This window comes from Folsomia candida, unplaced genomic scaffold (assembly GCF_002217175.1).
Source record: "Folsomia candida strain VU population unplaced genomic scaffold, ASM221717v1 Fcan01_Sc005, whole genome shotgun sequence".
In the NCBI taxonomy this organism is placed as follows: domain Eukaryota; kingdom Metazoa; phylum Arthropoda; class Collembola; order Entomobryomorpha; family Isotomidae; genus Folsomia; species Folsomia candida.
The window spans coordinates 4728303-4751394 of NW_019091197.1; the positions used below are offsets into that span (position 1 = coordinate 4728303).

General features: G+C 34.3%; 8 protein-coding genes across 12 annotated transcripts; 7 read left to right on the top strand and 1 right to left on the bottom strand.

Annotated features, from left to right (window-relative positions):
• Positions 1-567: 567 nt before the first annotated feature.
• On the top strand, positions 568-2780 carry LOC110849716. Its single transcript, XM_022097152.2, has 3 exons — positions 568-760; positions 839-882; positions 1266-2780. Exons 2-3 carry the CDS (start codon positions 856-858, stop codon positions 2265-2267), a joined length of 1029 nt encoding a protein of 342 aa, XP_021952844.1. The 5' UTR covers positions 568-760; positions 839-855; the 3' UTR covers positions 2268-2780.
• Positions 2632-4759, bottom strand: LOC110850383 (geranylgeranyl pyrophosphate synthase). The gene is made up of 4 exons (XM_022097817.2): positions 4064-4759; positions 3488-3816; positions 3266-3423; positions 2632-3172 (listed from the first exon to the last, which is right to left on the bottom strand). Exons 1-4 carry the CDS (start codon positions 4360-4362, stop codon positions 2852-2854), a joined length of 1107 nt encoding a protein of 368 aa, XP_021953509.1. The 5' UTR covers positions 4363-4759; the 3' UTR covers positions 2632-2851.
• Positions 4760-5258: 499 nt separating this feature from the next.
• On the top strand, positions 5259-9564 carry LOC110850385. Of its 3 annotated transcripts, none has more exons than XM_035852376.1 (10): positions 5259-5491; positions 5930-6262; positions 6336-6583; positions 6658-6911; positions 6999-7767; positions 7826-7926; positions 8005-8155; positions 8301-8494; positions 8570-8680; positions 8746-9564. In XM_035852376.1, the coding sequence occupies exons 1-5, from the start codon at positions 5335-5337 to the stop codon at positions 7177-7179; spliced, it is 1173 nt and encodes a 390-aa protein (XP_035708269.1). In that variant the 5' UTR covers positions 5259-5334; the 3' UTR covers positions 7180-7767; positions 7826-7926; positions 8005-8155; positions 8301-8494; positions 8570-8680; positions 8746-9564. The 3 variants fall into 3 exon arrangements, with proteins under 3 accessions (XP_035708269.1, XP_035708270.1, XP_021953511.2); XM_035852377.1 differs by having other exon boundaries at positions 8005-8151; XM_022097819.2 differs by having other exon boundaries at positions 7826-7905.
• Positions 7713-11215, top strand: LOC118432960 (alpha-tocopherol transfer protein-like). The gene is made up of 7 exons (XM_035852414.1): positions 7713-7767; positions 7826-7926; positions 8005-8155; positions 8301-8494; positions 8570-8680; positions 8746-8875; positions 10893-11215. The coding sequence occupies exons 1-7, from the start codon at positions 7713-7715 to the stop codon at positions 11213-11215; spliced, it is 1065 nt and encodes a 354-aa protein (XP_035708307.1).
• On the top strand, positions 10915-12816 carry LOC110850387 (solute carrier family 35 member G1-like). Its single transcript, XM_035852229.1, has 5 exons — positions 10915-11211; positions 11362-11863; positions 11921-12233; positions 12299-12347; positions 12419-12816. The coding sequence occupies exons 2-5, from the start codon at positions 11687-11689 to the stop codon at positions 12534-12536; spliced, it is 657 nt and encodes a 218-aa protein (XP_035708122.1). The 5' UTR covers positions 10915-11211; positions 11362-11686; the 3' UTR covers positions 12537-12816.
• Positions 12817-13098: 282 nt separating this feature from the next.
• Positions 13099-14703, top strand: LOC110850236. Its single transcript, XM_022097700.2, has 3 exons — positions 13099-13495; positions 13572-13857; positions 14248-14703. Exons 1-3 carry the CDS (start codon positions 13358-13360, stop codon positions 14616-14618), a joined length of 795 nt encoding a protein of 264 aa, XP_021953392.1. The 5' UTR covers positions 13099-13357; the 3' UTR covers positions 14619-14703.
• Positions 14704-15574: 871 nt separating this feature from the next.
• On the top strand, positions 15575-17555 carry LOC110850196 (clavesin-1). Of its 2 annotated transcripts, none has more exons than XM_022097665.2 (7): positions 15575-15722; positions 15803-15903; positions 16140-16286; positions 16357-16509; positions 16612-16722; positions 16840-16923; positions 17031-17555. In XM_022097665.2, the coding sequence occupies exons 1-7, from the start codon at positions 15668-15670 to the stop codon at positions 17070-17072; spliced, it is 693 nt and encodes a 230-aa protein (XP_021953357.2). In that variant the 5' UTR covers positions 15575-15667; the 3' UTR covers positions 17073-17555. The 2 variants fall into 2 exon arrangements, with proteins under 2 accessions (XP_021953357.2, XP_035707883.1); XM_035851990.1 differs by having other exon boundaries at positions 17304-17555.
• A 644-nt stretch (positions 17556-18199) lies between these two features.
• LOC110849635 (clavesin-1) lies at positions 18200-22837 on the top strand. 2 transcript variants are annotated; one of them, XM_022097063.2, is made up of 12 exons: positions 18200-18399; positions 18516-18616; positions 18701-18851; positions 18942-19135; positions 19420-19530; positions 19619-19779; positions 19857-21482; positions 21557-21657; positions 21746-21896; positions 22023-22216; positions 22279-22389; positions 22472-22823. In XM_022097063.2, the coding sequence occupies exons 1-7, from the start codon at positions 18348-18350 to the stop codon at positions 19867-19869; spliced, it is 783 nt and encodes a 260-aa protein (XP_021952755.1). In that variant the 5' UTR covers positions 18200-18347; the 3' UTR covers positions 19870-21482; positions 21557-21657; positions 21746-21896; positions 22023-22216; positions 22279-22389; positions 22472-22823. The 2 variants fall into 2 exon arrangements, with proteins under 2 accessions (XP_021952755.1, XP_021952756.1); XM_022097064.2 differs by lacking the exons at positions 18200-18399; positions 18516-18616; positions 18701-18851; ... (1 more) ...; positions 19420-19530; positions 19619-19779 and having other exon boundaries at positions 21220-21482; positions 22472-22837.
• Positions 22838-23092: the final 255 nt, after the last annotated feature.

The window sequence follows — 23092 nt, forward strand, 5'->3', positions numbered from 1 at the left end:
GTACATATGTAAATAGGTAAATAGGTAAATACATACATATGCACATTGCACAATGCTTTGTGTGGTTACTACTAATGTATATTACGAGCAATGTCTCTTATCCATATGAATATTTACATACATATGTAGATATATTCGACACAAAAATTCTATAAAATTGGTTTACTACGCTTTACTCTTTACATGTTTGTATGTACTTTATTATGTACCTACATACATACAGATACATACATTACATAACTGCATTTAAGCATTTAGTGTTTTACTGCACAAACTCATTGCATACTAAATACCCGAATACCCCCCTAGGTACCTAGGTACCTAGGCAGGCACTTAAGCTGGATCCATATTTCGTGATTTAACGATAATTTTCCCAACTAGCAATGCTATAAATAAAAATTCGTTACGAGCTAGGAAAATTATCGTGAAATCACGGACTATTTATGGATCCAGCTTTATGCATGTAAGACCAACGCAAATGTACATATGTACACCCACTGTGTATTACACATGATTCAAGTGTTGCATTCCTACTGATATGTACATATGGGCACATATGTAGAAATGTACATATTTGACGGTAGTTGGTTTTTTCCTCTCCAACAAGCTGGTCCAACTTTTCTGTTTTACTGTCATCATAACAAAGTGAATTTTATGAAACAGTAAATTAATTCTGTATTTAATATATTAGTCAGTTACAAATTAATTTATAAACCGAGACAAATCATTGTATGCACATCAACTGTTTCAAACTAAATAGGTATGTAAATATGTATGTAACTAACTTTTAGTAAGTCTAGTTTTTACTAAATACTATTTTGAACATTTTGTATTTTAGTATTATCTGCCGTGAAAATGGAAGAAGCCTTATCCAACCCACTTGTGAGTATTTTCCAAATTTCGTTCAGTTCTAGTAAGAATAACGCAATATTGCACACAATACGCACAGTTACGTCTGGCAACATGAATATGCGTATCCAAAAAATATGTGTGTATGCATGTATGTACATATGCACATATATGTTGAAATTCCTTTTAAAAACACGATGTTTTATTTAGAACCCTATTCGCTGAACATATCTTGACTGCGACAGTTATTAATGATTCATGAATAACTGTCGCAGCTACACAAATATTATTTAGCATTAGTCTGTGACAAACATTATCGTCACACTTGTAGAATCACACACTTATTATCACGAGGAACAGCAATTTGTTGTAGTGTGAAACTTTACCAAAATTAAAAATGTCGCAATTAATTTCAGATTTTGGAGAAAATTCTGATCCATCTCCCATCCAAAAAGGTTCGACTCGTTTGTCGCCAATGGAATGATGCTGTCCTTTCAAACGGCCAACTCGAGTTACGAATTCGATCAAAATTCCCACAGTTTGGCCTATTTTATACCGAAATGAATCCCAAATTGACAAAATGCATCAGCCTATCGACCGAGACAAGAAATTATTTTGCTGATAGTGAAGATTTCAAAAATCTGAATTTGATAATGAACAAGTGTGGCGAATATGTGCAAGAATTGAGCAAAATATCACTCAAAACAAAAATGCTTTTTGACTTGTGCAAAATCCTTCAGAATCGTAGGAACTTTCCAAATTTGAGACATTTACAAGTGAATGTTTTCGATTCTGTCGTAACTGGTCAAGGCGTTGCAGAACCCTGTGTTCCTCTCCCCCAAAGGAAAAGACTTACTTCCCTAAATTTACAAACAATTGGACAAGGCACAACTTATCAGAATAATTTTCAAAGCTTGATAAATTCTGCAGTTGATTTAGAGAGATTAAGTCTGACCGGAAATTGGTTGCCAAGCCTGGACAATAAATGGAATCTTACCTTCTTTAAGTTTACCGGAGGTGGAAATTGGGATATGACAAAAATATCGCAAATTTTGAACCGAGTTGCAAATTCACTTACATATTTGCATCTGGGCAACATACCACCATGGAATCATGGAACTCACGAGTCGATTTTCCTGACATTACCAGTAATGCCAAATTTGCAAAAATTAGTTATTCTCGACTTGCCAGCTTTTCGTCTTCATTTTGACGACTTTTCTCGACAAAGGTTGAAGCAACTGAGATCGTTAGAGTTGGGAAATTTGGTGGAAGAAAGCTTGCAAGCTATGGCTTGCAGAGATGCTATCAGTGATATCATTAATCCAAGGGTTACGATGTTAAATGTGAGGGGGCGAGTTTCATCAAAGTTGAAAACTCATTTTAAAAATCAATTTCCAAACGTGCAATGCAGTAAATAATTGACAGAAAGGTTTAATTTTTTTAGTATATACTTATTTTTAACCTTTTATATCGGCACATTTTATTATGTACGTACGAGAATTGGGATAAATATTTACGTATGTAGATCTAGATGACAGGTTAATAACTACAAATAAGATTCTTAATATATTATGTACGTAGTTATTAATGTTACAAATTTAAAACGTTAGAATACTTACACTTCATTTACCATTGTACTTTATTATGAGATTACTACGAATTTTTTTTAGCTAAGATAAGTTATAACAAAAAATGGACGAAATGCAAACTAAAATAATTCAGGTAAATTTTATTTACCCAAGAAAAACAACGGAATTTTAACACTTATAATGACATTTCCTGGTTTTAATTAAAAATTTATTTTAATTAATTGAGTTAATTTTTTAATTCTATTCTTTTTACGACATTGTATTTCCATTTCCAAGCCACTGGCCAGTAGGTTCTGGAGTGGTCGTAAACGCTCCTAATAAAGTACCATTTATAATTAAATATTCAGTTTTTAATACTTTGAAACATTTCTTGTCATAATACGCCATCCAAAAAAGTGTCTCATCACCATATTTTACATCACTTCGGAAAAGATGTCAATATATTTCCTGAAAACTGGATTTCCCCCAAGTCTCAAGACCTCTCTCCCAATCTTTTTGTGGTACACTCTCAAAATCCGTTTCGTATATTCGAACGCTCCAGATTCTTGAATAATTTGAAATGCCTCCTTCTTTAAGTCGAGATCGGTGGTGCGCATTCTCATAATTTGCAAAAGCCGAGACGCCTTCTGCAAACCAGCAGGGCCCTGATCTTTATACTGATTGAGGGCATAAATGATGGGGAAGCTGTACTTTCCTTCCGTAATATCTTCACAGTAGCCTTTTCCAGCTTCATACTGCAAAAATAGTTATACATAAAATTGCAATATTCGGCATAATGGAATTTGCAATTATGTACATAACTTTTTCAATTTTATGCAAAATTATACCGTGTTTGAAATGAGGTTAAGCAAATCATCCCTGATTTGGAAATGATAGCCCATGGTTTGTGCTAACTCGTACGTGGATAAGGCAGCCTTATCTTTGTATAACGTGTTGCTCCTGTCTTTTAGCATGTCAGCAAGCATTGAAAATTGTTCGGCTGTCTCTGCAAAAGGAAACATAAATTAAATAAAAATCTAAAAATTAAGTTCCCATATTTTAGAAATTACTTTGCACAATCACTTTGAAATATTCTTCCTCTGTCGGAATATTTTTGAAAATATTGGCCACATCGGAATGATCAAGTTTGAGGTTTTCGTCCCTCCAAAATATTTCCATCCCTTGTCCCACGTGCATGAGCATCATACCGTTAATGAAGTCCATCACGGCTTTCAGTTTCTCTTCTGGACCAGCCCCAAGTCCCTTGGCGTCCACGATACGTTTCATGGCCTCGAAGTAGACGTAGTTCGCGGCATTCAAAGAGAGCGGTAATCCGTAACGGATATGAGCTGCGGGTTTACCGCGGCGAAGATCTGATCCATCTTCAATGTCGTCAATTCTAATTAAATTACAAATTTGATTACAATTTGAGCGCAAAAAATCATAGACTCGGCTTAAAAATTGGGCAATGTTAAAAAAACTTTTTGAGATCTTAATGGTCTCAAAAATTTAATTAAGAAATTTGGCAAAATTTATTAACTGAAAAAACGAAAAGTAAGGATTTAGTATAAAACTTAACTCGAAATTTGAGACATTTTTAACAGCTAAAAAATATTTTCAGAAATACACACAAGAATTTGGCTTACATTAAGCTCGCATTATGTAAATCCTGCATCGCTTTGCTCATCTCGTCCAGCTCGTTGGGCTCGCACTTGTACCAATAGTTGAAAATATCTGCGATCCGCTTCCTGATATTTTTGGATGGGAGTTGCAAATAGTAGTCGAACGGTTGGAGAATTATGTCGTCGTATTTTTTGTTGTAATTGTGATTCTCGTCAGGAAGGGAGGGTTTTTGTGCGGTGATAATGTGCCCAAACTTTGGGGGAGAGCCAAACACACCGTCGTGACCTGTGGGGTAACAAAGACCGTCTTTCTGTGGGGGCATTTTGATAAATATAAGAATGGAACTTTTAGTTAAAAGTGCAATTGTAATTTTCTTATAGGGTTTGCTAAGTGATTTCAATGGCGAATTGCCGTCTTTTATACATTTTAACCACTATATTGTTGTTGTCAAACTTCGTAACAATTTTCCACATAGCAAGACTGGAGTTTTTACAAATTTCTTAGTAGTTTGTAAATATATGTAATGACGTATTTAGGAACAAATATTGTTGACTAGCATTAAAATTCGAATTGACTAATTTTACAAGATTCGAGTCAAAACATTAGACGGGAAATCACTTGGGTTTTGCAATCGAGGAAGAAATCATGACAATATGACGCTGCTACATATTCATGTACTAGTGGAAAAATTGTTATAAATACACGCTAATGAAAATCAGTCACAACAATAAAATTTCCTGCCCTGCAACAACAAATGAGGCGGAAAATGAAACCTTCATCTTTCAAGTCGAGACGAAAATTGGTGTACATTGTACTTCTTCAAATGCAATCCAATAAAATAAAAACCAGTTCCTTGCTAAAAACAGTAAACAAGTTTTCATCACACGCACAAAGATGAAGTCTGCATTTACTAGCGAGATAAGTACAATGGGTATGAACGCGTAGTCTACTCTATTTAATAAGTCAACAAAATATGTAATGGCCAATTAATCCATATGTACATATGTAAAGACATATCTTTGATGCAATGACGAGTCCATCTTTGTTAGGATTTTTCAGAACATTGCGCAATTTATTGTGTATCTATTTTCATTAATTAACTGACTACGTGCTACAAATTATTATGGACAGATTCAGATGTTTACGATCAGGTGAAATACAAGTTGATAAAGACATCGTGATTAGCATGATATTTGGTTCAGTCGGGTTTCTCAAGTTTTTTGAGTAAGATCATCTCGAGCTTTCAGTACTTGTTTTCTACTGGAAAAATATTTTGCATAGCACATCCTCAAAAATGGAAATGGTTCAAGTAAATGTCTCCATAAATCTGAATTCCATCTCTGATAAGTTTACGGATAAAATGAAACTCAATTTGGAAAGTCTGAACAAATACGAGTTTCAAATTCCATTCTTTCTTCCAAAGTTGTATAGGAAAGAAGGCACAGAATCTGGTGAGTGTCTGTGAAAATTATTCTAGATCATAATGTTTAAAGATTTCTGCTCATTTCAATTTTGAGCAATTTTATTTTTTGAGTTTTACACGCTCGTATGTCCCAAAATTCCCTCGTATGCAGTAACTGTCTAAACTGTGTATGTACATAAATCTTGTAAGATTACAATGTTTTATAAAACTTAACATAACATTTAACGATTTAACATTTTTTTTTATTTCTGCATAGATTTACACTGCAATTGATTATTTTTTTTACTATTTTTGCAAAATTTCGTAAATCTTTGTAATTTTACGGGTTATCTACTGTATGTAAATATATAAAGTTTGCTACACATGTCACAATCATCTGGATGAACTACATACCCTCATTGTATATTTAGCTTTGTTTGATTATTTCTTTCATACAATATATATTAATGTTTTTAACCCACTTTAGAGAAACTAATCTCCACCGAAATGCGATCATCGATCACAGAAAAAATCACGGAATGGTTAGAGTATCAATTTCCTGCCAGATTTCGGCCAGGTTCTGCCTCCATCATTGCATCACATGTCACCGCATACGTGGAATTCTGCTGCCCCCAATTTTCCATGAACTCTTCGGAATTCGAATGCGTCGTAAAATCCACCGCTATTCCACTTCTCATCGATTTTTTTGCTGATAGGAAAGAACTTTTTGAAAACCATGATGACGACGAGTTCATAAATGGGGTGCAACTTTTGGTCAAAATATTTCAAGAGGGAATTAGACAGGGGGCCGATTTGTTGGGTAAGCTTTGATTCGCGAAAAAATCCAGTAACCTTAAAATGCAAAATTGTAAAATACGAGTTTTGGATTTCAGGTGATGAATCACAAACCGAATTTTTTAAACTTGAAGAAATCCACGACAACAAATTTGCGTCCATGTTCCTCGGCGTAGTTTCTGACCTTGTGTTTGAAACTTTCGAAACTTTCGACATCGGTGGAAAGACGGAGGAGTGGAAGAACTATTTGAAGAAAATGTTTGCAAATGCGATGATCGGATTTTCTTCGAGAAATGGTGAAATTTCAGACTGTTCTGTCAACACGTTCCGTTTTTTCCGCTCAATGGTAAATAAATAAATAAGAAAACCTTAAAAATTATAAGTTTTTTACAATACCAATACAATTTTTGTTACGTGTAGGGTGGAACTTTGGCCCAACTTATGGAAATTGTGGTAATGCTGAAGGAATGCATTCTCTCGGGGAGAGTGTCCGAAGATCCGATCTTTCTCCGGTTTAGCGGTCTTGTAAATGAGATTTCTGCGAGTTTAAATGACTTGTTAGGCTTGCAGAAGGATGTCCGAAATGGGGAGGAGGAAGGCGGCATTATTTTGTGGAGGGTGCAGAAAGGGACAGATTTTAAGGTGGTACTTGACGAGGAAGTTGCCGTGCTGAAGTGAGTAAAATGTGCAAATATTGCTAATTTATTTTGCAATTATAAATATGCGCGAATTGTAATTTTACTCTGTCATATTTTTTGCAGAGAAAATATCCGAGATTACGGAATGTTGAGGAATCTTCTCCTCACAAAGTATGGAAATGAAGATGGAAATTTGCAGGACTACTTAAATATTACGGATTCCGTGTTGTTTGGGATGTTCCAAGTATTCGCAGAATCGGATGTGTATGGAATGAAGGATCAGATTCGGATTGATATGGATTAATGTACTTATAGTATATAGGATAGTATATACTTATGTAGTATATACTTATGTAAAAGTATGATTAGCAAAATTCCCATGGAGAAACATAAACGTTAATAATATCATCCCTAAGTATATGTAAATAGTATCATATTAACTAAACGAGTTAAACCTAACTTTATACAGTTGTGTTGATTGATTTTTTATCGAATGAATTGCCAAAGTACGAGAGTATCGATATCTAAATTAATTGCAGTTGTATCACTCAATTCATTCAAGTGAATATAAGCGGTACAGTGAAAGGAAATACTTTTGATGGTCAAGTGTGAGATTACATAGGTCGCGTATTTATACATACATTTTTATGTCATATGTACATACCTACATATGTACATATTCACGTATGCATGCATGGCCAATATATACATATGTACCTATAATATGCACATTACTTGGAATCATGGCATGACCAATTATTTCTATGGTCAACAGCTGTCATAGCTCGCAAATACTTGGACAAATTCAAATTTTAGTTTTCATAACAACTTTCTACAATGCAGGAAGCAAACCATAACAAAATTTTGGACCAGTTAAAGGACGAAATTAAAGGTACCGATAAAATGAGCACAATTGGTGATTAAAGATAATTATTTTACACATTACTTAGAAAATTCCAAGCTTTCTCCATTCAGTGAAGTTTTGGATGACAAATTTCTTATTGGATTCCTTCGTGGGAAGAAGTATAAGGTTGATGATACCATCAAATGTGTTAGACGCCACGCGATATTTTTACCATTTTTTCATGAAGCCTATTTGTTGGAATTTAATATTTGTGTATTTCCATAGTTGGAACATTTCATTCGAATGAGATGCGTAAAGTACAAGTATATCATAAATTCCTTCAGCCCGTCAACCGCAATTATGGTGAACAAGGGAGTCTTCAACATTTTAAAAGAGAAGGATCCCCTTGGACGGGTTGTTGGTGTTGCACATGTCAGTACGTCGCAAATTTCTGTAAATTATAATTTACATGTAAATACGCAAAACTCAACATATGCATACAATTCTGTAGAATTTAAAATCGGGATGGATTAAATACTTTGCCAAATTAAGGAATAAAGTATTATTAAAATTGTATTTAGATGCGTGGGATACGTCCCAAGTGTCAATCGAGGATGCGATCGCGACAACCGTGTTCTTCATGGACGAAGGGATTCGAAGCGTTTTTCCCACCTGTAACGAAATCGTTCTCATATTCGATTTAAAGGGATTTTCTTTCGATCAGGCGAGAAGATTGACACCGAGAATGTGTATTCTTGCGATTGAAATGTTCTTTGTAATATGAAGATTATATTTCATGACTCATTATGTTACTAATGTTATGTATTAAATATAACGTAATAATATGTAGAAATGTCTTCCATGTCGGCCGAAGGCGATGCATTTGGTCAACGAAAATCTCCTGTTACACGGCGTCCTCCGCTTTTTTAAACCATTGTTGGACAAAAAATTACAGGACAGAGTAATTAATTGTTTAAAATATGTATTACCACGATACATAAATATTCTAATCTTTTATGTTGACAGATTTACATTCATTCAAACCATCTTGACCGACTTCATGAGCACGTGCCACCAGCAATTCTGCCGGAATGTTTAGGTGGCATGCTATCTAAGGAAGAATCATACGATAGAGAAATCGTTACCTTGATAAAAGGTGGGGATGAATTCTACATAAATTTGGCCAAGTGTGCAAAAAGCATGTCAAAGTCTAGATAAGATAATAATAAATACGTACGTTTTTTTGCAACACATACACATATATAAATACATACTAGTACATACAAATTTGTGCATATTTGCTAGTGATATTAAATAAGTACATACAAGTAAAGTTGTTAACGACTTATGTATGAATGAATTTTTAATTTATATATATAATACAAATCTAGCATTCACTGAAGGTTTCCCAGGGTATGCTTCCAGATTTTGATTAAGCTGGTGTCAATCTATTACAAATTTAATTAGTATGGAATTTGCGAAAGACACTATCTGCATAATATGCAAGTACGCATCTATAGATGTCTAGAAATATGTTTACCTACATTTCTATACTTTTTAGGATGTCTTGCATTTTATAATTGATAAACATAAAACAAAGCACTTTAATATGCAAAAATAAACATACTTCTTTACTAAACAGTGCAAATATTAACCCACGAGACAATACTTTATACCTTTAATGACAAACTTGTAATATGTCTTTAATATAAATAATAAACTTGTAATAAGCTTCTTACCTTCTAATATTATTAGTTTATCCATTTGTAGATAAAAAACATATAGTGAATGTGACATACTTACTTCAAATAAATTATGAATTGTCTTTTGTCTCTCCTTTCACATAATCCTTGTCTTTTAACGTGTTAATAATTAAGTCATAAAAAATCCATTTTCACAAAACAAATCCTAAAATTAGGGACCAAACATAAAACATGTTATTTTGTTCAAGAATTCAAGAATCAATTCAAGAATTTAACATCTACCGTAGTGACCCATATGTACTTACGCTATAATTGACATGGGGGTCTTATTTCTTCCTCCCCCCTCAAATCGACGACATTCTTTCTATTGGGTCCATCAATTAATTAATGTGACTTGACCTAAGGTCAGGAAACTCCATCCAAACATGGCCATCGTGTCACCACTTTTGTATGAATTGTGCTCGCGTCAAAATATTTTGAACCCCGGCGAGACAGGTAATTAACTTGTATGAATGAGCGATTTATCCACTTGATAAAAATTTTTGAGACTCACTCAATTGATCAACACGATTGACAATGTTGAAAATATTTTGTGTTTATGATGGGGAAATTTGCACTACTAAATTCAATGTTAATAGACAAAGACGAAAACAGTTCCCAATTTTTTCCTGACATGTTATGCCGGATATATGGAGCCATTTACAGATGCGTGTCTGTAAACATGTAGATACATCCGCATGTAATTATCAGTAATTGCTTGCATAGTTGCATACATTTTGGTAAAATTTTGCATGTAGTATTCTGTGATGCAATGTAAATTTTTTGTATTTTTTTCTTGTCGGTAAGATGCATACCATTGCGACTGGTTTCCCTGCGGGTCCGCATTTCCTGGATAAATGTTGTACTTATTTTCCATGCTCAATTTCGGAGGTTCAAAACAATCGTAAAATCATGTTTGTGAAATCTTAATTTATGGTTAATTAATAATGTCTTAAGTTAATTAGGGTAAATATTATTGACAAATCGTCGTGTAATTATTAATTGGGTGACAAGAACTAGGTACATACTTAGGATTAGATACATATGCATGTACGTTAAGTACAGTATGCCCATTTATTCACCATGCAGTTAAAACTCGAAGTAATTGGATAACGCTGGACGCCACTGGACTTGACTGAACAGTAGCATTTCAACCTTGTCTATGTCAACAAGTCAAATATAATTGTCAAATTTTAATTGAAAATTAAATTGTTTTTTGAAATTTTGACTTTATATTTAAAATACGATAGAATTAATTTCGGAAATTTAATCAACATGAACGGATACTTTTCAGATACTTGTCTCCCCATAAGATCAAACCCTTACATAATTACAGAAGGTGATACACACAGTTTCGAAAAATTAATATTCAAATTTAATTAGGAACTATGCAAATTTAAATATAAATTTATTTGTAAAAACCTTATGTAGATCAAGATGCCATTAATTCCGATGACTCCCTCAGCTACATAACTGACCCCGATTCCGTCTCAGTCTACGAGGTAAATTCCGTATCTGCCTCGACCAGTCAGCTCATCCAAAATGACGATGTCACCGATAAGAACAAAAGAACTTATGATGAAGAGAACTTGTCCAGGAGTACGGCTTCTTCCACGGGGAATGGATTATGGAAGAGGTTTCGAGGCGTGATTTGCATTCTTCTCGGTTCCGTTCTGTTTTCAATGGTTACATTGTTTGTCAAAATGTTGGCCGAGATGGGAGTGGAACCTTATGAAGCGTCGTTCTGGAGGTAGATAATTTTTCGTATTTTTTAAATTTTGGGATTTGTTCATAATTTATTTATACAAATTTTTACCTTCCTTCGTGACATTACGTGATGTTCTATGGCTTCATATATGTATGTAATAGTATGTATCTGTTTAATTGGCCATATTCACAGGTACGTGGGGATTTTGCTGCCCTCGATCCCAATCCTTGTATTCAGAGCTTGTCGTGCATGTAGAAGGCAAAGGTGTTTAAACTCCGACTATGAAGATCTCGACGATCAAGAAAAATGTGGAATTTTCAGCACGCTTTGGCCCCTTGGGAGAAATGGGAATTGGAAAAACTGCGTCGGCTTGTTGGTGAGTATGGAGTAATTTGGACTAAATATTATTTTACCATGATGTTGAGCCTTATCCTCAATTTTGCAGTGTCGTGGATTGATTGGTTCCACAGCAGTGATACTTCGCTACTACGCCCTTCAGTACCTCAGCGTTGGGGACATGCTAGTCATTGTGTATGCTTCCCCAATCCTGGTCGCTTTAATGGCTCGCATCTCTCTTGGTGAGGAGTGTGGCGCGGTTCTAGTTATCGTCACGTTTACAACGTTAGGCGGCCTAGTGCTTGTTGCAAAGCCTCCAATTTTTATGGGAGATTCTTCATTTGATGGAGACACTCTGGTGAGAAAAAAACTAATTGGTGGTGGGCTATTGATAATTTTAAAGATTTTTCCACAGATTGGAACCAGTTACGCCGCCGCTGCACTAATTTGCTCTTCCATCATTGTAATTATTACGAGAAAAATCCGAAAATTAGATTTTTCCATAATGTTGATTGTATTCGGAGTGATTGGCGTTGTTCAAGCGGCAGGGTTTGAATTGGCGTGGGGAACAGGACGCTTCTTCGACATCCCGAGGGGACTGGAAAAATCGCTCTTGATTGGAGGGCTTGCTGCGTGCGCATTTTTTGGACAGGTGGCAATCGTCTTAGCCTTGAAGTCTGAAGAAGCAGGTCCTGTGGCGTTGCTGAGATCTTGCGAAGTGGTTTTTGGTGAGAGGGATTATTGAAATAGTGTTGAAATTATGAGAGAAAAATTAATTGTAATATTTGAATAGGTTATTTTCTCCAGTACATATTCCTGAATGTTGTCCCAGATGTTCTCAGGTATACAGATTAAGAATAGATTTATGCATGATGCGATGAAATGTATTAATTCAATTGTCTAATTTTTTTAGCGGAGTTGGGGCAACCATTGTGATCACTGGAGTTGTGATTGTTGCATCGCGAAAATGGATCAAAATGCTTCCACAAGAAAGCAAAATGAGACGCGTGATGGGCTGGGTCCTATATTAAAAACTGGAAGAATTGTACTTTTGTGAATGTCCAAGACATTTATGGGAAACCTTATTTGTTCCAGATTTAAAAGCATTATGGCTCCAAGTCCTATGTTGAAATCATTTTCCTGGTCATGAATACCCTGGACAAAGATTTATGCTCAAAATTCTCAAAATGCAAGACATTTGTTTTAATAATTTAAGCATTTTGGAGTATTTTGTAATTACGTAGTGATTAATTATCATCAATTATGACTACTTATAGGTATATCTATTTATTTATTCAGTTTAGATTAATATTTTGCTATATGTACATGTTCACATAGTTATCATGGAAAACTTAAATATGTATAGAACACAATATAATAAATCTTAATAAGCAAAACCAAGTCTGATCCTGAACTAATGGTTGTAACTATTAATAACCTTAATCATGAAGACTCATACTTTCGACGACGATACTCCACATTCATTATTTTTCAGTTGACACCTTTCTACAACTTATAACTACATATCTGCCTTATTTAAGCTTCGCACGATTAACCCTTTTTTACTGGATGTGAATATGCCCGGGGTTTCGTTCCTTAAGTACTTATTTTGGTCTTTTACACCATTTTGTATAATACACGAGACATGTAAGTAGACATAAACGAAAAGACAAAGTAACCTTTGATCTTCTTGGATTATGGTTCGTTCAACCTGTCATTCATTTTTTATATTTTTATACAAATTTGGAAATGTCCAACACAATATAAATCCGAGTTAGTAAACCCGTCCAGTCAGTCAAAATGCAAATATTGGTATAGCAGTTTGCACATATAAAAAGTCCTCCATACGACAATGAAATCTTTAATAGTTGCCATTTTGGCGACAATTCTGTCTTTCGCCACAGCAGATCCACTAAACGTTGCCGATTTTTCGGACGGTCTTTGTACCCGACCTCCACCCGCCCACAACTTTTCGAGTGTCCTCCCCCTGGTAAATTGTAGAAAATCAAAATCATGCACTTACTCAAACACACATTTGGGCTCAAATTATATTCCAATTTTTGCAGTTCGCCACGCCACAAGTCTACGTGTCCTATTTGATGAGCAAGTCATGTGCCCTGAGGTACTACGAGACCTACAACAATGGCACCCAAGCACCCGATTGGGCAGCGGTGAACGGTATTTGCTACAACATAATGTTTGTAGAAACTCTGGCTCTCCAGAGTGGTTATAAGCAGACAAAAGTATGGATTGACCACGCACTTCCGGATGTTTCGTACACCACGTCTCCTGGTGTCTTCCTTTTTACGAACACGCTGCAAAAAAGCAAGGGAGTGAATCCGGCCAATCAAGGTTAGTGGGCAGAAGTATGTATTATACGGAATTGGCATATTGGGGGTACTCACGACCAGATAAATATTACTTATTCACGAGAATGATTCACGAGAATGACGTAACGTATGAACAAAATTCTTTCTTGTGTATTGACAATTTGGGTGGAATTTATGGTGGAGTTTTTTTGCACTTCTGTAGTTTAAAATTATTTAACATCTTCATTAAGAAATTGTAGAAATACGTAAAGTTTCCAATTCAATTTCGAAATTAAGCATGTATGCATATATTTACTTATTATTTATTATTTACACACATTTATGTATGTATATGTATGTAAGTATAAATGATGTTTATTCTGCCCAAATGCATACATATATTCTACATTCTAAATCAATATAAATATGACAGAAAACACCCTCCAGACAACCGTGTGGAGCGACGGGACGAAACACTCTCTCACCGTTCGGTGCGTCAACAATGCGACCCAGGACTGGATTTTGTACAGCGTGGGGACCCCCGATCCTTGGGCGAAGGACCTCGTACTCAAAATGGTCGCAGATCTTGGCATGAATGCAGTAAATTTTGTCGAATTCACAACATGTACTGATCCACCTGCCGCACCGCAGTACACTTTAAATATCCTGAGCGCCTTAGGGATTGAAACGCCGACACTTTTGAACCCTTTCACAAATGTCCTTGGAATTTTGGACGGTGAAGGTCTCGGGGTTTTGTATCAAGTTTTGAAACCCATTCTGCCATTGTTACCTGGAGTTGGATAATTTATCTACAAAGTGGTTTGAATTGCATGAGTACGAATAAATTCGATTTGATTATTTAAGAAATAAAATTATACCACGCAGTCGAAAAATTATTATAGCACGAAAATATGTACTTGAAATTTTTGACAAACAATATTTATGTACGTTTCATGATAAATTTTGAGAGAAAACCAAGCAATCAATTAAAAATTTTCATTTTTTTAAAATGAATTTAATCTACTTAGGAGGGGAGCTTCACCACCTGCCCCTCTCAGATCTTGATGTGCTTTGGATATGTGGTAGGGTCCTATGAGTGTACCAAAACCCTGAAGTGGTTTGACTCCATGGCCACAGTTACGCCCGCCACACCCACTCAAAGGCGCCAAAAACACGAAAAAAGCCCTGTTTTCACTTGTTCAAACCCTCGCCAAAAATCCAATTTTGCTCGGATTTTGGTAAAATTTACATTTTTGTAATCCCAGATACTTGTTTGATCATATCCAGTAGCAATCTCAACTTTTTTGAAATTTTGAATTTTTTCGAGTAGTTCATCAGCCCGAAAATGCCCGAAAATTTCGGAAATTTCAAAAAAGTTGAGATTGCTACTGGATATGATCAAACAAGTATCTGGGATTACAAAAATGTAAATTTTATCAAAATCCGAGCAAAATTGGGTTTTTGGTGGATTTTTGAAGTTGGTAACTTTTGTGGTTTTCATCCCTTTGAGTGGGTGTGGCGGGGGCAAATGTGGCCATGGAGTCAAACCACTTCAGGGTTATAGTACACTCATGGGACCCTACCACATATGCAAAGCACATCAAGGTCTGAGAGGGGCAGGTGGTGAAGCTCTCCTCCTTAGTGCGCTCATTCCTTAAAATGTTAACTGCAACTGTACCTAAATTACATATTCAGCAAATAAAGTTGTTTCATGATATTCATGTAAAAAACTACAAACCTATCAATATTTGAATATTCTCAATGACACGAGACATTGACTTTGTTATTATTCATCGATAGAAAAGGATTGATTATTTGTTCGTTGCGATAAGTTATTTAGTACGCTCTGCATCATGGAACGCGACGATCATGACAGGAGAATGATCCAATTGAGAAGCAGGATTAAAAGTTTGCACTAACATTATTTTATTTTGCTTGTTTTCCAATTTTCAAGCAAATTTTGTCTTAACTTACTTAATTTTGATTAGAAAATGAAAAACTAAGTCCATTTAGTGACGTGCTGGACGACAGGTTTTTACTTGGATTTTTACGTGGGAAGAAATTTGAAATAAACGATACAATTAATTGCGTAAGTTTACTTTCTACCATCTGTACCTTATTTACATATTAAGGGTATTCATTATTCATTAGTATAATTTACGAAAGTTTTGAAATTTTATAAGCGTCGTAAGATTTTGTGATAAAAAATCACGCTACAATTTTTACGAGCTTGCCCCCTATTTTTTTCGAAAACTATTTTAATTATGAGACTACGGATACGAAGGAATAATGAATACCCTCGTAACACATATTCCTCATCCTCAGTTGGAACACTATATCTATACGAGAACCGTGAAGTATAAAAGCTTCTTACAAAATTGTAAACCATCGCAAACTGCAATGGTGGAGAGGGGATTATACAATCAGCTAAGGGAGAGAGACCACCTAGGACGATTTGTTTGGATCACGCATGTCAGTGAGTTTGGAACCTAATTTGCATATGATTCAGCAGATATAATTAGTTAATTACCTAATTTAATAGATGCATGGGACCTTCCCTCGCATCGGTGGAGGATTGCATAGCTTTTCCACATGTGATGAACTCGTTATGATAATCGACTGCAAGGATTTCTCCTTTAACCAAGCCAGAAGATTATCCCTCAAAATTTTTATTCTTGCTATTGAGCTATTTTTTGTAAGGAATTTAACTCAGAAATATTTAAATCAATGTGAATATTTACATAACATATTTAATATGACCAGAATTAACTAAAAATAATTAATGTGAATTATTTAGAAATGTATCCCATGTCGACCCAAATCGATTCATTTTGTCAACGAGAATATCCTACTTCATGGAGCGTTATCAATTATGAGACCATTACTGGATACAAAACTAAAGGACAGAGTAATAAAGTTGAATACAAATAAATATATTAATGTTTAAGAATTTAAGCACATTTACACATATTTGTTTTCTAATTCCATCCATCTTCATTCCAATTGCCTCAAATCGCTTCATAAGCACGTTTCTTTTGAAATCCTTCCGGTGTCATTGGGAGGAACGAGGGCATTCGAGGAAGCCTATGAGACTGATCTACCTGACAGAGTTAAGCGAAACAACCTATTTTATGAGAATTTAGTCAGATACGTACATAAATTTGATAGTTGAAGTCCACATTATTTTACAATAAGCGATACAATAATCTTTCACAGGATAACCGAAGAAATAACAAGATGATGCTGATAAGATTTTAATTGCATTCACACAATTTTCACCTGCAGAATAAGGAAAATTACTTAACTTTTTGTCATCTTGAGATTTAATTACTAGTTAGTTTTGATAAATAATTTCCAAAATCATTCTTTTGACAGACAGTGATGGGCATAAGGAAGTAGTAAATAAATTTTAATGTGAATTAGGCCAATTTGTAATTTGCAATATGTATGTATGAATAATGGTAACAAGTTCAATGTCAATCATTCCAGGGTACAACGTGATGAAAGGAATATTGCGTATCTATTTTGATATTGTGTATTTATCTGGATATGTACAATTTGCTTGTCCTGGTCAGCCGACCTCGTCCTGGTCCGAGTCAACTTGTCTGTGGTGTTGGGAAGGTTAATATTTTACACAAGTACTGCATGGTGTATTATACATAACTGGAATTGTCCATACATAAATGTATACCTATACATGTATAGAAAATATAAATACATACATACTCCGTGTCAGCATAATTTGAAATCCATGGTACATACACGTGCTTCTTAAGGTACCAGAAAAAAAATTATTCGGCAAATCTTAAGACTAAATCTGCCCTTAGTAACCATTTTTATTCATGCATTTTATTCATGCATTCGATGAAAGAGAATTGTCAGCCCCATGTGGCAACCACATTTTCGATATGGATTCAAAAATTAGCCCTGACATTTCCAATACACTGATAGTTCCGATTTCACTCACTTAAATTAATTTACCTCAGAATCTGCATGCTTATTTCACCGATAAGCTATAAATGAGCATAGCAAGTCAAATCTGTCACATAATTTTGGTCTCAGCTCAATTTTCAAATTACAACGACCAACTGGAAGTATATACATTTTATAAAATTGTCGTTATCTGCGCAATAGAAAAATGGGTATAAAGTGCATGACTGATAATCATTTCATAATACGAGAAATACATACACGTAGAACTTCAATGCAACCTGCACTTCGCTTTATGTACATACCCAATGTATCCTGCCCATGGTCAACATGTGCTATGCAAAAATTTGCGAAGGTTGCAAAATCTCATGCAGTGCTTCATACCCAATATGATAAGATAATTGCACAAAAATTATCCAAGTCCAGACTATGCACATACATATGTATGTATGTACATACGTGTAAATGAATTTATGCCGTCAGTCAGTGCGGCTTAGTTCGAATTTTATCCTGGATTAAAATTGAATCTAGTGCAGTAGATATTACAAATTAAGAGGGATAGATAATTTTATTATATTGGGTCATATTTTTTGTGTGGTGATTATGGAAGTGAATACTGAAGTGTTGGTGGCAGAGCTTCGGGCAACTATTGCATGTAAGTATGCATACATAGGTTATAAATAAGCATATGTACATTTACTTTAATTGTACATATTTTTATGCCAATTTCTCATCTTTGTTTGTACTCATGCTTCATGATTCCTTATTTAGCAAATGAAAAAGTAGCCCCATTCAACGACGTTTTCGATGATCCGTACCTGCTTGGGTTTTTACGAGGAAAGAAATTTAATATAGATGAGACAATGTCTTTTGTAAGTTGTAACATATTTTGTTGCAAAAGACTTCAGTTTATATATTTGAAAATTGTGTTCCAAACCAAAATTTATGTTGCTCAGCTAGAACACTATATTGAAATGAGGACGGTAAAATATAAGAAGATTATTGGTCCATTTCGACCATTCACGACCATAATGGTGGATAAAGGATGGGCCAATATGCTTAAGAATCGAGACCCGCTCGGAAGATATGTCTGGGTCTTATCATTCAGTACGTGGTGGACAAAATTAATGCATAAACAATAAACACAATTACGTAGATATTTAACATGATTACATATGAATCTATGCATATTTGTAGGCTCCTGGAACCCATTAGAGGCCTCTGTTTATGATGCACTTGCTGCCAACATGTTTTTCACAGACGAAGGAATTCGCAGCTATTATTCAAACTTTAACGAAATTTGTATCATTTTCGATTGTAAAGGATTCTGTTTCGAACATGTAAACACAGCCAGACCGAAACTACTGCTGCTCGCTGTAGAGTTATTCTTTGTGAGGGAAATTATTTAAATTTTTATTATCAGGGTTCTTAAGATGTCATGTTTTCTTAAGATGTTCTGGTTTCAGAAGGCAACCAGAAAGATTTTTTTTTATTTTAATAAAAATTTTATATGTATATTTAATTCGGAAAGTCTGTTTATCAACAATCGTGTTAAATGTTTTAAAAAATCGTGCCGATTTTTGCTATGAAAGAGCCCTGATTATAAATACCTAAGTACATATTCAGGATTTCAAGTTGTACTAAATACAGAATGTTCACATATATTTTCGACTAGAAATGCCTTCCATGTCGGCCTAAATCGATTCATGCTGTCAACGAAAACTCCATGGTCAGTACTTTATACGCACTTTTAAAGCCATTGTTGGATAAGAATATACAACAGAGGGTAAATTTAATACCTAATTGAAAGTCAAGATTACGGTAATATTATGAATTTTCCAGGATTAACATTTAAGTATTGACTAATCTTACAGTACCACTTTCACTCCAATCGACTTGAAGAACTTCATCGTCACTTCCCACCTGCCATGTTGCCCGAGTCCCTGGGAGGAGAGTTGGCGTGGGAAGATGCCTTTGAAAATGATTTAATACCCAGGGTGAAGGGGAATGACGACTTTTACGAGAAAATGGCAAAGTAAATACGAGTTCATAAATTGTTACATATTATGTTTGCGTTAATGTTCTATCACGAATTAACTTTAATTTTTACAGTGTGTCAAGATGATGGAATTATGCATAAGTATGTAAATGTGTCGGATGATGTACATAAATAGGTGGTTGACATTCCACTGCCTAATTTAATTAAACAACTATCTACATATAAATATACAACATGCATTTATTAGATAATACTCCTTTATTTTACCCACAATTTTGTAACCACGCATAGGATGGACAAAACAACTCCAGTGAAATTGTATTAATAAATTAATATTTTACTACATATGTGCATATTTACATCGTATTTGGATATACTTATTATATGTATAAAAATACGTACCGATTTATGTATACATAACTATTTACCTAAATTCTACCCAGATTAATTAATATATGTATTCATTAGTTCCTTGTAATTTTTAGAGAAATGATCATACATACAAATCATACATTTAATTTTCATTGCGAAGTGTATATACATATAATTAATACATATACACATATGTATGCATGTGTTTACAAGCTTTGAAAAAATTAACAAAATCAAACGAGGAAAGATCGACTGGAAGTACATAAATTATTATTTTGCTTTGCGTCAATAAATTTATGACTTATGTATGTACATATGCATCATGCAATTCTAATACATAACTCAGCCAGTTAAAACTTGTATTTTGGAAGAATATAAAGAAATTGGGTCATCGCCGAAGAGGTGAAATCAAGATTCAAAGGTTATTAGATATATGTATAGCTCCAACTTTAATACATTCTCAAACATTTGTCGAATTAGAATTACATGTACAGATATACTTCACTTTAAAAACATTTTTTAATCTTGTACCCAATTTACCGGAGTTAACATCCTTGTTACCAGTTAATTTATCGAAATATTACTTTACCCACTAATTACATATATTTGAGTGCAATTATTTATCTCAGCTACCGATTACTTATGAGATCGTTTGCATTAGATTATTGCGTGCTAGTTACACAATTGTGTTTGACTGGTATCGGAGAATTAGCTTGGTAGTCCTGTTATAAAAATCGTTACACAAACGTGTGCAATTTTGTAGCGTGGTTACATATGACATAGGAGGAATAGTTTGCTAGTACCAAATCGATATTTTGGTAGTGCCAAAAATTAACTTTATATAAAACTATCAAAAGTTGCATTTGTCTCAATACTCATGAAATTGATGCTATTTCAGAAATAGGAATCCTTACCTTTAAATAAGTAGAGTGCATGTCAACTGCAACTTTGTATCTTTGACATGAGTAAGTCCAATGTTGCCAATTTTTTAATTAATGGAGTATGCAAGTATTAAACATTTTTCTGCAATATGTATGCATTCACGATAAACGAGGTACGCTCATATCTCTCTGATAGATAACATTGTGTAATAAATGGTTGTTGACCATGAAATTTTTTGTAGGACAAAGTTTGGTTTATGTTAGGTCAGTATTTCATGGTTGGATGTTAAATACTTCAATACGAAAGAAACTGGCTGTAAGAAGTAGTCTCATTTCTGCCGTCGCTTTGCACACCCACAGTAAATTAAAGTAATATTTAAAGTAATATTTAATTGCATACATATACATAACAGCAGAGAACCATGGATTATGCCCCTGAAGAACGCAAAGACAAAAAATTGGCCCAGCTAAAATCTCAAATTCAAGGTTTTCAAAATTTTATACAAGATAGAAACCAAGTACTTATGAATAAATATTTAATATAAATTTACATTTCGTAGATCATGAAACAATTGGGCCATACATTGACATATTAGATGACAGCTTTTTAAGTGGATTTCTTCACGGGAAGAAATACGACTTGGATGCAACAATAACTTGTGTATGTGAAATTTGTCTCAATTTTTATTTAAAAAATCAGATATTATTCATTCAAAAATTTAAATAATTAACTAAATTACACATAATAGCTGGAAAACTATATTCGCATCCGAACAGTAAAGTACAGAAAACATATGCAACCCTATCGACCATCCAGTGAGGTCATGTTGGACACACTATTGATACGTTTCCTCAAGAATAAAGATCAGCACGGGCGAATTGTTGCAGTTTTGCAGTATGGTAAGTAAGTGGTCAATTAGCAAAAATTTTTGCCACATATTCAAATAATAAAAACACGAAGAAAACTGCAGAAATTACTAGATTTTAGTTATCATATGCCGGCTTATAAAATGTCTGTATTTCTAGAATCTTGGGATCCAGCTGTACAAACAGCACAACAAGTTCTCGCCACAACCATGTTTGTTGCGGATGAAGCGATTCGATCCTTGTTTCCAAATTGTGCTGACATCGTGTCAATCATCGACTGCAAAAGTTTCTCGTTCGCACACTTACGACAAATAAATTTCAACATTATGGTTCAAACAATAGAGTTGTGCTTTGTAAGAAAGTTCGGTATTTAAATTTTGGAGAAAATTAGTAATGTCTCTATTTTTGAGAACAGAAATGCGTCCCATCTCGTCCCAAAGCATTGCATATGGTTAACGAAAATAAACTCTTGGCTGGCATCATTAAGATAGTCAGAAGTTTATTACCGAATAAAATCAGGGACCGGGTAAATTTTGCTTCATACTATTCATAATCGAATTTTGTACTTAATATGTTGATAATTTTTTGTCTTACACTTTGAATCACAGTACCATTGCCACTCGTATAATCTTGACTCGCTTCACGAACATGTGCCACGATCCATTCTACCGGAATCTTTGGGTGGAGTTTTAACTGATGAGGAAGCGTATGACCATGAGTTAATAGCAAATGTTAAAAAGAATGATAAATTTTATGACAAAATTGTGCAATAGGGAGTTTCCTGAAAGAAATTATTTTATTAGTAATTATTTGAGATTTCTGAGATTTAACAGTTTGCAGACTTGACACATTACAATTTCTCAATTTTTTGTGTATATTTTCTCTAGTCTTTGTAGATAAATACGTATATGTAACCAAAAGAATGTTATTAAAAACAAAAATTTGCCCATATTTATGTAACATGCATAAAATTATGAAGTAAATGTTTCTAAGCAATTATTTTATCTCAATGTGTACAACCACCATCATCCTGAAGTTTAATAGAAATTACATTTTCACTACCTAGATATTACTTACGTTGCATAAAAATATGCTAAAAAAATTAACCTTGAACCAATTAAACTAGATTTTGAGGTAAATACATACATACATATGTATGTATATAGTTGCTCGGATTCGCATGCAATACTTACATTGTGCAAATGTACACTGCAAATAAACTGGTGTCA

Bases quoted from the DNA above. Each gene is read 5' to 3' on its own strand.
- LOC110849635 (XM_022097064.2), top strand. From the start codon at position 21,419: ATGGATTATGCCCCTGAAGAACGCAAAGACAAAAAATTGGCCCAGCTA. The intron at 22,217-22,278 runs GTAAGAAAGTTC...TTTTGAGAACAG, and splicing joins AAACAATAGAGTTGTGCTTT to AAATGCGTCCCATCTCGTCC. The intron at 22,390-22,471 runs GTAAATTTTGCT...TTTGAATCACAG, and splicing joins CGAATAAAATCAGGGACCGG to TACCATTGCCACTCGTATAA.
- LOC118432960 (XM_035852414.1), top strand. From the start codon at position 7,713: ATGCAGGAAGCAAACCATAACAAAATTTTGGACCAGTTAAAGGACGAA. The intron at 8,156-8,300 runs GTACGTCGCAAA...AATTGTATTTAG, and splicing joins TGTTGGTGTTGCACATGTCA to ATGCGTGGGATACGTCCCAA. The intron at 8,495-8,569 runs GTAATATGAAGA...AATAATATGTAG, and splicing joins TTGCGATTGAAATGTTCTTT to AAATGTCTTCCATGTCGGCC.
- LOC110850236 (XM_022097700.2), top strand. From the start codon at position 13,358: ATGAAATCTTTAATAGTTGCCATTTTGGCGACAATTCTGTCTTTCGCC. The intron at 13,496-13,571 runs GTAAATTGTAGA...CAATTTTTGCAG, and splicing joins TTTCGAGTGTCCTCCCCCTG to TTCGCCACGCCACAAGTCTA. The intron at 13,858-14,247 runs GTTAGTGGGCAG...TAAATATGACAG, and splicing joins AGTGAATCCGGCCAATCAAG to AAAACACCCTCCAGACAACC.
- LOC110849716 (XM_022097152.2), top strand. From the start codon at position 856: ATGGAAGAAGCCTTATCCAACCCACTT. The intron at 883-1,265 runs GTGAGTATTTTC...AATTAATTTCAG, and splicing joins AAGCCTTATCCAACCCACTT to ATTTTGGAGAAAATTCTGAT.
- LOC110850385 (XM_035852376.1), top strand. From the start codon at position 5,335: ATGGAAATGGTTCAAGTAAATGTCTCCATAAATCTGAATTCCATCTCT. The intron at 5,492-5,929 runs GTGAGTGTCTGT...AACCCACTTTAG, and splicing joins GAAAGAAGGCACAGAATCTG to AGAAACTAATCTCCACCGAA. The intron at 6,912-6,998 runs GTGAGTAAAATG...TATTTTTTGCAG, and splicing joins GAGGAAGTTGCCGTGCTGAA to AGAAAATATCCGAGATTACG.
- LOC110850196 (XM_022097665.2), top strand. From the start codon at position 15,668: ATGGAACGCGACGATCATGACAGGAGAATGATCCAATTGAGAAGCAGG. The intron at 15,723-15,802 runs GTTTGCACTAAC...AATTTTGATTAG, and splicing joins ATTGAGAAGCAGGATTAAAA to AAAATGAAAAACTAAGTCCA. The intron at 16,510-16,611 runs GTAAGGAATTTA...TGAATTATTTAG, and splicing joins TTGCTATTGAGCTATTTTTT to AAATGTATCCCATGTCGACC.
- LOC110850383 (XM_022097817.2), bottom strand. From the start codon at position 4,362: ATGCCCCCACAGAAAGACGGTCTTTGTTACCCCACAGGTCACGACGGT. The intron at 3,424-3,487 runs GTAATTTCTAAA...TTCCTTTTGCAG, and splicing joins TTTCAAAGTGATTGTGCAAA to AGACAGCCGAACAATTTTCA. The intron at 3,173-3,265 runs GTATAATTTTGC...CTATTTTTGCAG, and splicing joins TTAACCTCATTTCAAACACG to TATGAAGCTGGAAAAGGCTA.
- LOC110850387 (XM_035852229.1), top strand. From the start codon at position 11,687: ATGCTAGTCATTGTGTATGCTTCCCCAATCCTGGTCGCTTTAATGGCT. The intron at 11,864-11,920 runs GTGAGAAAAAAA...ATTTTTCCACAG, and splicing joins CATTTGATGGAGACACTCTG to ATTGGAACCAGTTACGCCGC. The intron at 12,348-12,418 runs GTATACAGATTA...TAATTTTTTTAG, and splicing joins GTTGTCCCAGATGTTCTCAG to CGGAGTTGGGGCAACCATTG.